We start from the raw sequence: 13,581 nt of genomic DNA on the forward strand, positions 1-13,581 counted from the left end.
CAGGAAGACTATTATGGTCTGTAGTTTCTTTTCTCTACATTCGACACCCCCCACCCCCCCTCCCACTTGCCTTTTTGCTTCAGAAGTGATATTATTATTATTATGTGATGTGCGCCCCGTCTGTGTGTATGGGGGGATGGGTACTCGTGCACGGGTTTCTATGACAACAGCCCCCATATCCTTCTGATTGGTGATTATGGGATGTTACACCCCCCCCACCCCCCCTCCCCCCTAAATGCACACATGAACGCTGTGTCCACAGTGAAGGAGAAGGAAAGTGTGGGGGAGGGGGAGAGAAAGACAGAAAAAGAGAGATAGAGGTGGAGAGAGAGGAAGACAGAAAGAGAAGAGAGGGAGGGAGAGAGAACTTTAGAGGTCGGTGAGTGCAGTTGATTTCCGGGTTGTTCTTTATGGCGCTCGGTGTCACCGTGTCAGTGAGTGAGAGAGAGAGCTCTCTACACCGTGAGTGGGACAAAGGAGGTGCTGGAGGGAGGAGAAAGAGAGAGAGAGAGGCAGACAGAGAAAAAGAGAGAGAGAGAGAGAGAAACGTCAAAATGAAGGTGTGCTGAGTCAGTGATGATGACAATGGACGAGAAAGCAGAGGAAGAGAGAGAGGATCATAGACAGCCAACCAGACAGGAAGAGAGCCTACCATATGATACAGTTTGCAATGAGTTCAAATGGAAAGTGAAAGTAGGCTACAGCGTAACATACCAACACGAACAACCCTTCGTTATGCTACCCGGCACCACCAGAAATGGCCGAGATATCGAAACATGAATGAGATCACTTTTACAAATTAAATTATGCTGCTACTGCGTAATGCAGTAATTGTGTAACTTAAACATGGCCCTTTTGCCACGAGAAACTGGCTGGTTTAAATGACTATGATCGTTAAAACCCTGATTTAAAAACTTGAATGATGACTTGGGTTAGAAAAACGGCATGGTTCAAGCCTACACAGCCTGAACGTGTATTTGTCAATGGTGGGAACTTTTGTCTCAGCTAGTATCAGCTATTTTCCCACCATTGACTACAATACATTTCAGAGTAGAGCCATGGGACTGTGGCTCTCAACTCTGTGGGAACCTGCTGCTGATTCTTGCCATCCATTCAGGACAGGGACTATGTTAAACCTGGGACACTCACCAGGTGAACGCAATTAATCAACCACCTGGTAGAATGGAAAACTACCTGTGATGGAGGTGGGGGAGCCACTATACAGTTAGGCCCCATGCTTTCTGGCTTGGCCAGCATGTTACAGAGGACTTGGAACCTATAGAGATATGATTTGCAATAGGGCTTTTCCCACCCTTGACCTTCTCTGTCTGACTGGTCTGGCTGGGCATGGGCTTAAACTGCCTTTGTCTGTGACGTCAGACATCTTATGATGCTTCAGCTATGTTGACACCCCAGACTGGTTTAAGTCATCAACAGAATACCCCTCCCCCACCCCAAATGAGTTCTATTTATAATAATAATATATAACAGGCCCTTCTTGATTACCTAAAAGAGGTTTCAATTCAACCAATGAATTGAAGGGAGACCCTTTGGGTGACCCCAAAGTATAAACAACAGCTTGGGCAGGTAACTTAGTTTCCATTCTCTCTCTGTATATGTTCATATCATGTGCACCGTCTTTAAGCAATGAGCCAAATGAATGTGCTCTGGTGTGAAGTACAGTACAGTGCGGTGCAGTGTGCCTGCGCATACATGCAAACATGTACACTGAAGTTAAGCAGTCATGTGGCACACAGTTGCCATGTGACGGGCTTTTTCCTTTTTTTTTTTTCTTTCTCTCTCCTGTCTCTCGCTCTCTCTTTTTGGAGTTATGCTTATTGTGGGATGTCAGTGACTGCGCTCATTACTATTATGGGATGTTGCACGGGGGTGGGAGGGGGTGAGCGTCTCCATGGAAACGCTGGTTGCTAAGGGGGGGGGGTAGTATATGGAGGAATGGGGAAGAGAGTGTAGGAGAGGAGGGAGGGGGGAGGGGGGGGTGAGTTGACTATTATGGTCTGTACGTTGCAAGGTAACTATGCAGAGTGGGGGAGGGGGGTATTATGGGATGCCTGCCCCCCTGATCTCTTTGTGTGTGTGTGCGCGCGCGCGGGGTGTAGTGCGAGAGAAAAGAAGAGACGGCGTCGTGTGCGCACACACTGACTACCAGATTAAAAAATATAAATCGAGATCTTATATTTAGAATAGTTTAAATATCGGCATCCTCTTAGTGAAAGAGGGGGCTTCCAAGTATTGATTGATTGGAGGAGGGAGGAACTAAAACAAAACTAAACAAACAAAAAAAGGAGTTTATACGTTTTTTTTTTGTGTGTCAAAAAATCAAGTTGGTGAGTATCATGTTTTTTTTTTGGATATAATTGTTTCCTGATGAATGTGTGTCTTGTCAGCATTGGCAGCACAAACTGTTACATTGTATTATTCAATGAGATCGTCTCAATCTGAGAGCCAGAACCACCGGTCACTGAAGCTCAGCTAGCACGCATGCTAATGGGACAGGAGGGGAACTACCGATAGTGGTGGTGGGGCTGAGAGAGAGAGAGAGAGATGGCATGTCATCCGAATGCACGGAGATCAGAGATGGTAGTGTATGTGTGCGTGTTAGCCTTAATGTTCACACACGACGTTTCAACTTGCTAGTGTTGGATTGTCAACCAGCCAGCCCTCCTCTCTGGTCTGGTCTGCTGCTGAGCTCCAAAGCAAAGCCGGGGAAGAAAAGTTGGACGGGCTTTTATTTTTTTTACAAGAAGGGAGCTGGGAGAAGCACGTGTGGTGATTGTTTATGTTACCCTGTTTTTTATTTTAACCGGATGGGTGTTTTTCAACGTTCTATGGTGCTAAATATTCACTTCCGTTTGCTTTTTCTGTTCTTTTTTACTGGGAACCTGGCCGTGCTGTGTGCTGTGCGTGTCCTCCTGCCCTCCCCGCCGCACACACACACTCAACACGCACGCTACGCTACCACCACGACTTGGGACTATCAAAGAAGACTGGGACAGTGGAAAAAAAACAGAAGGAATACTGGGGGGGAAACAACTTTTATTTTAGTTAGCTAAAGAGTTTTTTATAATTTTTTAGCTAACTAAATTCAATAAAAAGTTGGGCTCGTGGTTTCGGCTGCTGCTGCTATGTCTGGAAGTGAGGACGACAGAGATGACTTCGCAGCCCCGGAAGGTCGCTTAATGCACGGTAAGAACGAGCAGCAAAAAACCACACCGGGTTAATGGTAGTAGCAGCTAACAATGCTAACTCAAGTTAGCCACCACCGGTCTAAAACAGCTCGAGCTTCATTTCGTGTGTCGCTCGCGAGGAAGAGGAGGAAAAAGTCAGATCTACAAGCTGACAACGCGTCACGATGCCACGCGTGGGTACCTTGTAGGTCTGCTTTTTTTCTCCCCCCTCACGCGCCAGCGACGCCGATAAATGAAGCTAACTACCGGGCTAGCGCTAGGTATGACATATGTATACTATAAACCTCCATTAAAGACATGCTCCTAGTGTCGTTTTGTTAACTTTAATGTCATTAAAATGAAGCCTAAAATGAAGGGTTTCGTTTGTGTTTTGTTTGGCACTGTGGTGGAATGAAAGTAAAATAAAGTACCCGGCTGGCTAGTGCTAGGTAGGTAGGTAGGCGCTAGAGCAGTGTATAGTGGCTATAATATATATATATAAACCATTACCCGCTCTGGTGTCGTTTTGTTGACTTTATGTCACTAAACTAAGCCTAAATGAAGGGGGTTGGTTGTCACTGTGCTGGAATGAAAGTCTACTATTCACACACCGGCATTTTCCCGGCAAGTAGAGAGTAAAGGAGAGAGGGGCCTAGTTGCTTTAGTTTGTACAGTACACCTACCCACCGTGTCGTACCGGGTTCCTTCTTGATTCTTTCTTTTTTACGTGTCGATGACAAGATGGAGGCTCAGCCAGTGAGCTGTTGGGCTGCCGTGTGACGTTGTCCTCGTCCCCCCTGAAAAGCTATAACACCCCCACCGACCGTCCTCCCTCCTCCGCGTTGTGCCGTAACGTAGCAAAGCGGACTGGCGTGGGGAAAATAGCCGATCTACAAGCTCACCGCCGTGAGCTTGTAGATCGGCTATTTTCGCCGCGCGACGGTATAAAAAAAAAAACATTTTAGAGTTTATATCGCTCCGCCGCCCGGTCTCCTTCCTTCCTCCTCTTCCTCCGCTGTTTGAATTCTGCTGCTTGAGTTGAGAAGAAGTCAATAAAAATAGGTCTTTTTTTGTCCTGGGATTTTCTATTATGAAGGAATTGTTTTTGTTGTTTGACCCTTTTTTTTATTTCTCTCCATAGTCTAATAACGCATCGTTTGGGTTTGTGTTTATTTATGGTTTTTATTTTTTACGTAACAACACGGCTCGGGCTAATCGAGCACGCGCGTGCACGGTTAGGAACAGAAAGTACTCGAGCTGGCTGTGTGCGCGCGCGCGCGCGTGTGTGTGTGTGTGTGTGTTAGCTTCACACAGGCTATCTGTAATGGTGGCATTGCTGTGCTGTAACACTTTAAGACCACCTTTTGCACCACATTCATTCACCTTCTGTGTTATTAAATAATGACCCCCCCCCCCCCCACAAATAAGTTTTGTCAATGACTGGGTGTCTTGTTGTGTCCCAACAAAACTAAACCCATGTGTTGATGGATTAAAACAAGGTTTTTCATTCCAGCACTATGTGTACAACCAACACCCTCTCAGGTTTGACCTATAAAAAGCTCAACACGTTATTGGATCTTCATATTAGGTGCATCTCAGACTAATGGACAGTTATTATTCTATTGTCAAGACATAATATGCTTGATGCTTGACTTTGAGGCTAGCAAGCTTGCTTGGATATTGAGCTGTTACTGTACCATGGTTTACTCTTACGTTATATTTTTAATTACAGTTCAAAGGCAGTTGACATTGTCCCCCAAGTCCCAACATCTCTGATGGATAATACTATAGTCATCCAAACGGAAGTGATACCCTACAAACCCCTTTCACCTTGAATCTAGAATGTTTTGAAGTTTGGTATCTGACTGCTGGCACTGTTATTTCTCGTAGTAAAGCTATAATATCAAGGGAACTGTACTTGGGCCTTAGGGACCCAGTCTACTGTTTGCTTTCTATTCTAAACAGGTAGTTCATTCTATCAGTCTACCTGGCCTCCAATTATAAGTCACTCTGGACAGAGCATCTGTTAAATGCCTAAATTGTAAATCGTTGCCAATTAGCTGACTAAAATGAAAACCAGCTTCCCTGGATGAGAGCTCGGAACCGCTCACCTGCAATACATACAATTCATAAACGCAAACTGTTTGTGTTTGAAACATGCTGTAGTGTATGACCCATATATAGTATGTATGTATGTACCTTTTGTATTCTATTTAGGATCAGGCAGGCAGTGATCACAGGTTTCACACAGGCCTCTGACTCTTGTGTTGTCTATTAAGGCACGATTACAAGTATTTAATGTGATTTATATTTGATAAAAATACGTGTTAAATAGCTTTATTCTGATAGCAATCATTGATAGTTTTGGATAACAGGAGTCTCCTCGTCTCTCCAGCTCTTCAGTAAACAGAAAATACATTTTCATGTCGGGATGTCATTTTTATCCTGTCAGAACGAGAGGACTCATGCAGGATACACAATTGAAATTGGAAGTAATGAATTGATGTAAATGAGCAGACAAAATGGGAACTGAAACACAAGCTGTGAAATGATATCAGCTCTCCTGATTGGATGAAATTTGTACCCCCCCCTGAAATGTTTTTCTCCTGTTCATTAAAAAGCTAGAGAGACAGGGAAAGCCCTGAACAAACATATGTAGAGCTTTATATTTTTTAACAATACACTTTTCGTTTTATAACAAATATCACTTCCAGTGGCTTAAGTTAACATCATATAACTCTTGGGGTCTAGAAACACTGACACCCACTAGGAAGGACACACACACACAGACACCCGTCTTCGTTCCTAACCCTGAATTGTCCCGGTTGACCCAATTTTACAGATGACGAGGAAGAGGAGATCTCGGAGACTGAGGCTCCCAAGGTGAAGAAAAAGAAAAAGGCAAAGAAGAGTCGAGACAGCAAGAGCAGCAAGAGGCGCTCGCGCAGAGAAGTAAGGACGCCATGTTTGTTTCTGTCACATTTTGCTCTCCAAATACTGTCACATCTGCTTTTACCAGTACCACACACTGTTCATTGAGCATTTTGAACAAAAACATGTTTCCTTTTGTAATGTCTCCAACTGTAGGTACAGTGTAAATAAGTAGGCCTGTGGCAAGGCAGGCGATGCTGTTATGTCCACTGATCACACAAGTTCACAGCATTACGTTTTTCACATTTGACTTGACTATAGGATGAAAATAGGATGTGTTGAAGTTGGCTAGTCATGATGATTAGCCTCGATAGTCATAAATGATTAGCCTATGGTAGGATCTTTTGACAATGCATCATAGAATGGTACTCAAATTCATCTTATTCACTGTTGTAGTCCACATTTTTCTGTTGCTGTATTCGTCCCTGGCAGAAACATGTAGCCTCACCTTTTAATGTATCCTTAACTTCTTTCTCTCCCTACGGAATACACACAACAAAAGCTAAATACCTCCTTATCCTTCCTTCCTCTTAGCAGGAGTTGGCCATCAGCTCCCCGGAGCCCATGGACGTTGCTGGGCCAGAGGTGGAAGAGGACGCGCCCCCTGTCCACCGCTCCGACAGTGAAGGCAGCGACTACACGCCCGGACGCAAGAAGAAGAAGCGAGGGAGCAGCGGGAAAGAGAAGAAGTCGAGGAGCAGCACCGGGGCCGACAGGAACTCTGCCTCCAAGTCGAGGAAAGAGCCAGAGGAAGAGGAGGACGATGATGACGACGATAACTCGGTGAGGAAGATGGCACGCGATGATGGGGTCGGGGGAAGAACGGGAGTGGGGGGGGATGTACATCTATAGCAGTCGTTCTCAACCTGTGGGTCTGGATCCCCAGGGGGGCCCCAACATGATTTTTTGGGGGGGGTCCCCAGATGACAGTGAAGTGACAATTTAAGGACTTCTAAGACCTTTTTTAATACCTAAAAAATTGTCAAATAATATAAGACTGAGGCAAACATTGTGAAAATAGCTGATCTACAAACTTGTAGATCTGCCGTTTTCACAATATTTATCTGTGGAACCAAGTCAAACTAAATGTAATGCCTCAACTCCTAGATTCCAAGTGCTTGTCAGGGTGGGGAGTCCCCAGTTCAAATATGATGATTTTGGGGGGCCACAGCCTGAAAAAGTTGAGAGCCACTGATCTAAAGAAACGGAACATGATATACGGTATATAAAAGATTCCATTCAAGTAATTTGTCTTTACAAGCACTGTGCTCCACTTGTAAGTGGCGTACGGTTGGCAGCTACATTATAGTACCAGACGTGCTTGGGTTTACTATTGGCCTGGTACGCGGTGATGATACCATGTTGAAAATGGACCAGTATATTACCCATACCCACTATGTCAGACCGGCGGTTCTGAACCTAGTTTTGCACTCTGGCCTGAACTCAACATTGACCATTGAGTCAGAACCTGACTATATTACTCTTGTTAAAGTCGTTCCATGCCCATGTGACCCTGTTGGAATGTCTGGTACGTGCTTTTAGGGTTACATCACCAGCGTGCTTTTTCGTAGAAATTGTTGAGGGGACTGTCAGGGATTGTGCCTGGTATACCTATAAAGCAGGGATAATGCATGTAATTATCTTATTCCATAATCGTGTCAGTCAACAAAAGACCTTCTCTATGGAGAAGGTCTTTTGTTGACTGACGGAATAGGCCCGTTCAATTCCAATGTATTTTTGAGACCCAAATGATTGGCGACAACAGTTCTTGAGCGTCTGACGTCCATATCTAAGCTGGATATGTCTGTAGAGGGAGAGAGAGACAGAGGTAGAAAAAAATGATGCTGTTGAACAAAGAGATGGGTCTGACAGACAGACAGAGAGCCAGCCAACCAATGGGGGCTCTCGTATTTAATGACACTTATGCAAGGGGGAGGGGGGGGGGGGTAGGGGGGTGGGTATAAGGCATATATGCAGTTACCATGGCAACCCCACAGCCTAGCTGCTGTGCCGTGCCTTTTCTCTTGACCCTTTTTTTTGTTGTTGTTAGATAAACACATTCTTGATTGTTTCGTGGAACACACCAGTCCTCTGCTGGTCTACCGCAATTCATTCTCTTTAAACAAGGCAGGAACAAGCCACTTACTTTTATTGAGAGAGTCAGTCGCTAGTCCGGGCTGGAGACGGTGTAGTGGAGAGCAGACTCTGGTGGGACTCGATCCTAAAACGTAAAGGTGGGGCCAAAATCTGACATTTATCAATAGATAAATGTCAGATTTTTCACCCACCAGCAGTGAACGATAGATCATCCACATTCAGTCTTAACAACCACATATCGTTTTTGGAATAGATGAGAAGCTCCAGACAGATAGTGTCTGGTGAGAGCGGAGGTAGTGTTACTTTCTTGGTGGTGGATTCAGGACGTAATAAAGTAAATTGGGCAGACTTGGTAAAGCCTGATTTGTACTTGTTGTACAATGGTGTTGTGTGCCGATCTCCAAGCTCACAACACGCCACATCTGCAATACACTGTGAGCTTGGAGAACAGTTACCTGGAGAACAGTTGGCCACAGACAAAACGACAAGCCTTTTTAACTCAACATTTTATGTCATGGACATAGACTAGGCATAGCATGTGGTTGGGGCCAAAGCATTATGAGATTATTATTTTTTAATATAATTGTATCTGGCAGAATGGCACATTGCTATAACAGTTTTTTTCAAAGGTGCCACAACCTAGTCATTTGCTCTCTGCATGCTTAGTCACCCCAGTACAGTGTGTGTGTGAGCGGACATGATTGGGCAATATGGGCTCCAATATAACACTGGACAAATGTGGAAAGCTTTATTTCCTGCTCAAAAAGTACACAGTACAGAAATGTATTATTGTTAATCCACCTGACATGTGTAAACCTCTACATTCTATATGATTGCAAAGCCACTTCAAATATTACATTTGCTGTTGTAATGAATTTCCTTCAGGCATAAGAGTGATATGGCCCAGTTGGCAGTCATACTGGCTAGCCCCTTATTGGCCAATAACTTAATGTCACTGGTGTCTGGTCAGTGTCGGAAGAATTCAGTCTGCCATGGAGGGCCGAGACAGTGTGCAGGTTTTCATTTCAACCAAACGCTACACCAGCTGACCTGACGCCAGTGAGTTCTTGACTGCATCACAAGTTTTTGGTCAATTATTTTAATGCAGTGTAGTGCTGCTGATAATGGCTTGCTGATATGAATGTCAGCTAGGCCTCGGGTTTATAAACTTTCATGTCACGGACCTCCCAATTTGACTTTCATTAGGCCATGGACCACCCATAACAAATGATTCTGTCCAAGGGGCCCTGATATACAAAGAAGTTTTGATTGAAATGATCGTAGAACGATGAGGAATGGATTCATAGTGGTGATATTCAAACATAGCCTATTATTAGAAAAGTCACTCATACATTTTGGTATTTTTTTGTGTTGTGATAATCTCAAGGGAATTTAATTATAGTGAAATTAAATGACTAATTTATCTAGGGGTGTCCTCTAGACCCCACTTTGAAAGCCACTCTGAATTAGGCCATATCTCCCTATATAGCTGAAGATGCATATTAACGGTAATTTATAATTAATTTTGTGCCCCTCCCTGGCGCACGATGGCACACCACCGACTTAAACAACCAAGGGGGAATGAGGCACAGCAAGGATTGAAGTGCCTTGCTAATACACCCAGAGAGTGACACATGTGAGGTTGAACAGCTTGGCCATGGGCAGCTGGCATTAAACCTGCTATGTGTGTGAAACCAAGGAGACTGCATTAGCTCATTAGCCTGGCTTAAATAATTCAGCCTGAGATGGGCATCTTATTGTACATGCGTGGTCTTCCTTCCTTTGCCAAACCGAGCTCCCCTCCACACTTTGTTCATCAGATCGATGGATTAGATTAGCATCGATGAGGTTCCGGCAGCTCGGTGAGCTGCAGCGCCACTCTCAGCTGACAGGCTGCGCTGTTTCGTTGACTTTACTTGAGACTGATTTTGATGTATGCTTGTGTTTAGTGCTAGTCCACACTGGGAGTGGGAGTCTCACTTTGTGTGCCGTGCGTGCTTTGTTTCCCCCCTGGCCTGGCATCCCAGTTGCACATCATCGCTGTCGGGCAAAAAAAAAGTGTGTGTGTCAAACTGTTGCAGGAAATGGAAAAAAGAACCTGTGTATTTTCATACTTTTAATTGTTAAATATTTATAAAACCCACAGAAAAGAGTAAATTTCAAACATTTTCGAAAATTGTAGCTTATAGATATATTTTCATATTTCATACAAGTTGAAATATGGAGATAAAAGGTTTTTGTCCAACAGTAATAAATGGAGCTGCTGCTCTGATGCCAGGGCAAAAATCAGACTTGATAATAAAGTGTCATCATGCTTCAGATCAGTGCCAACATGCAGTATACGTGGATGGTTTCTGTTTCGCTAAGTACAAGGACTGTCTGTGTATTAAACACTTCACTGACAACGAGGGCTACTGTGACAAAGTACACAGGCCATACAGGACATTAATTCAGGCTGTAGACTATACACTTGGACAGCAGAAAAGGCTCGCAGCTTAATATTTTAGGAAGTAAATGGTACTGGTGACAGTGAAAAGAGGTAGTATAGTACCCCATGTAGTAGGTATTGAAATTTGGATTAAATTAGGAAGGAAATGTGATCGCCGGCTTGGTTATTCTCCATAGAATAACAACCTCTAAATGTTTTATTGATTGACTGCCAGAAGAATAATAAAGGTTGTGTTATGTGTTTTGTGTGTGTGTGTAGGAGCCTAAGACATCCTCCCAGCTGCTGGATGACTGGGGAATGGAGGACATCGACCATGTCTTTACAGAGGAAGACTACCGCTCCCTCACCAACTACAAGGCCTTCAGCCAATACGTCAGGTACATGCACGCACGCACGCGCACACACATTCGTCATGGTTAAATACCCGGTGGGAAGATTTGTGTTTTGCCTTTTTGGGCGGTGTAGCCGCCCCCATAAGTGGGGTTGGGACACCTCATTAGCTGTATTGTGATTGGCTCATTAGTACACCCCTAGCTGTACTGTGATTGGCTGACTCTATTGGCTGACTCTATTCAGCACTGTGATTGGCTAGCAAGACACATGATGACATTAATAACCTATAAATAGGATTATGCACCTCAAAAAAATCATTTAAAAAAAAAAAGTGAGCTTCCATCACTATGATGACCACTGTGATGACCACACCGCCCACTTCACACTGGGTGTGATTTTTTTAAATTGTATCGTTATTAATACTACGAGCTTGTAGATCTGCTATTTTTGAATAGCCAAAGTATAAAAGGTTAAAGTGGTTAAAATTATTGTGACGCTATATTAACACATTTTGCTGGGGACTCCCTGGTACCCCCCAAGGACCCCTGGGGGTCCCCGGACCCCACTTTGAGAACCAACGATCTAGGACATCTAATTGCGCTCCTTAAAATATGTTCCATCTGTTGTCCCCCTTCCATAGGCCCCTGATCGCCGCCAAGAACCCCAAGATCGCCGTGTCCAAGATGATGATGGTGCTGGGAGCCAAGTGGCGCGAGTTCAGCACCAACAACCCGCTGCGGGGCGCCGCGGCCGCCAACGCGGCCCTGGCCACCGCCAACGTGTCGGCCGCCGTCGAGAGCATGGTGTCGGAGGCCGCCGCGCCGCCGCCGCCGCCTGCCCCAGTCGCACCCCCGCCCGTCGTGGAACCCCAGCCACCTCCCCCTGCACCGCCGCTCCGCAAGGCCAAGACCAAGGAGGGCAAAGGTACCAGGGAGGCCATTTTATCTGACGTTGGAACGTAATTGCCACGTTCTTAACACGTTTACCGTTGTGATTTATAGCCCTTTTCGACTACAAGAACTAAGTGAGCCGCGCTGTGAAACGTATTTCACAGGTTCTGGATTTGTTTCCGTTACGCTACTGCGTAAAACTGGGTTTATCCTTCATAGTCGAAAAGAGCCATTTATTATAGTCATGGGGACGGTCCCGTTCTGGTCTCAAGAGTGTCTTTGTGACACCCTCTCTGCGTTCTTCTACCTGCAGGTCCAAACGCCCGCAAGAAGTCGAAGCCGGCGGCAAAACCTCAGGAGAAAAAGAACGCCGCCAAAACAAAGAAAGTGGCTCCTCTCAAAATCAAACTGGGAGGATTCAACGCAAAGAGAAAACGCTCCTCGGTGAGAAAGCTTCTCTTCTTGCACTCTCAATATAACTCTGGGCACCAGGACACCCAGATGACTGCTATGGTTCCTGTTTCTAATCCCTCTAGTCTAATAAATATGATCCTTTTTCTGTGTGTTTCAGAGCGAAGAGGACGAGCCAGACGTGGACAGTGATTTTGATGACGCCAGTATGAACAGCGTGTCCGTCTCAGACGGCTCCAACAGCCGCAGCAGCCGGTCCAAGAAGAAGCCCTCAAAGTCGAAACCCAAGAAAAAGAAATGTACGTCTGTGTGTGATTTTGTACATTATTACAGTGGCTCTCAAACCTTTTTTGATTTCAAGAACCCCCATAACTCGGGAGAGTGTACAAATGGGAACCCCCTCAAGGAACCTTGAGGGTCGCTGAACCTCACTTTGAGAGCCACTGCTTTATTGGGAGGGTATTGGGAGGAAAGTATAGGAAGTGAGGTAATTGTGCTGGTCCTTACCTTTCAAGGCACTATCTAAACCTTGGCCTAGGGTCAGGATTAAGGTTAAGATCAGGCGAATGGAGTGGAGATGGTTGTGGAATTCAGTTTAATCATTGGAAGATTCTCGCACGTATGGTAATATAAGCCTATGTTGGAACCCATGTTTACCCATTGAGCACAAGGGGTTGAAACCCATAAACCTGCCAGTGTTGGTGACATACCGAGCTACATGATGTTAATTAGCATAAGGACCTAGGCCTGGACATGTTCTGTTAACAAATGTGCTTAAGGAAAGAATGTAAGGCAGTGTGTATTGCACACAAGGATGGACGTGGTGTGTGTGTGTGTGTGTGTGTGTGTGTGTGTGTGTGTGAGTGTGAGTGTGTGTGTGCGCGCGCGCGCACGCGTAGTCACGCATCGACTGTTAGTCACTGGGCGTGACTCAGTGTTTAAGGCTTTATATTTAGACAAGGCATCTTGGTTTGGACAGTTCATATCAGCTAGTGACGCATACTTGCATTAATGAATGCATTCGTTAGGCCATGTCCAACAACATACATGGGTTATTTCCATTAGAGCCTGAGCCTGTTGGGTACAGAGGAAGATTGCAAGAGGCTAGATTGAGAGCCAGGGTTGTGTGTGTATCTGCCAGATGAGACTTTAAAGTGACTGCGTTGTGAGCTTGTAGATAAGTTATCTCGCAAAGAGGTTTGGTGTAGAATCTGTAGATGGGGAGAAAAAAAGGATGGGGCCAAGTATAGAGATCTTAGGGACCCTGTCAACTGAACTGTAA

The 13,581-nt window shown here is 45.0% G+C and overlaps 1 protein-coding gene across 6 annotated transcripts in view; it reads left to right on the forward strand.

Annotated features, from left to right (window-relative positions):
* Positions 1 to 2,071: 2,071 nt before the first annotated feature.
* Positions 2,072 to 13,581, forward strand: part of chd4a (chromodomain helicase DNA binding protein 4a) — a 36,626-nt gene continuing 25,116 nt past the window's right edge. For 3 of the 6 annotated variants that reach the window (XM_080442372.1, XM_080442373.1, XM_080442375.1), the window contains exons 1-8: positions 2,072 to 2,348; positions 3,005 to 3,207; positions 6,031 to 6,140; positions 6,654 to 6,902; positions 10,924 to 11,042; positions 11,639 to 11,922; positions 12,202 to 12,332; positions 12,460 to 12,598. In XM_080442372.1, the coding sequence (XP_080298498.1) occupies positions 3,147 to 3,207; positions 6,031 to 6,140; positions 6,654 to 6,902; positions 10,924 to 11,042; positions 11,639 to 11,922; positions 12,202 to 12,332; positions 12,460 to 12,598 (1,093 nt within the window). In that variant the 5' untranslated portion in view covers positions 2,072 to 2,348; positions 3,005 to 3,146. Of the gene's footprint in view, positions 2,353 to 3,004; positions 3,208 to 6,030; positions 6,141 to 6,653; positions 6,903 to 10,923; positions 11,043 to 11,638; positions 11,923 to 12,201; positions 12,333 to 12,459; positions 12,599 to 13,581 lie in introns of all 6 variants that reach the window. The other 3 variants (XM_080442370.1, XM_080442374.1, XM_080442371.1) reach the window with 2 other exon arrangements.

The sequence above is a fragment of the Gymnoscopelus braueri genome (genome assembly GCF_963280865.1).
Source record: "Gymnoscopelus braueri genome assembly, chromosome: 11".
Taxonomy (NCBI): domain Eukaryota; kingdom Metazoa; phylum Chordata; class Actinopteri; order Myctophiformes; family Myctophidae; genus Gymnoscopelus; species Gymnoscopelus braueri.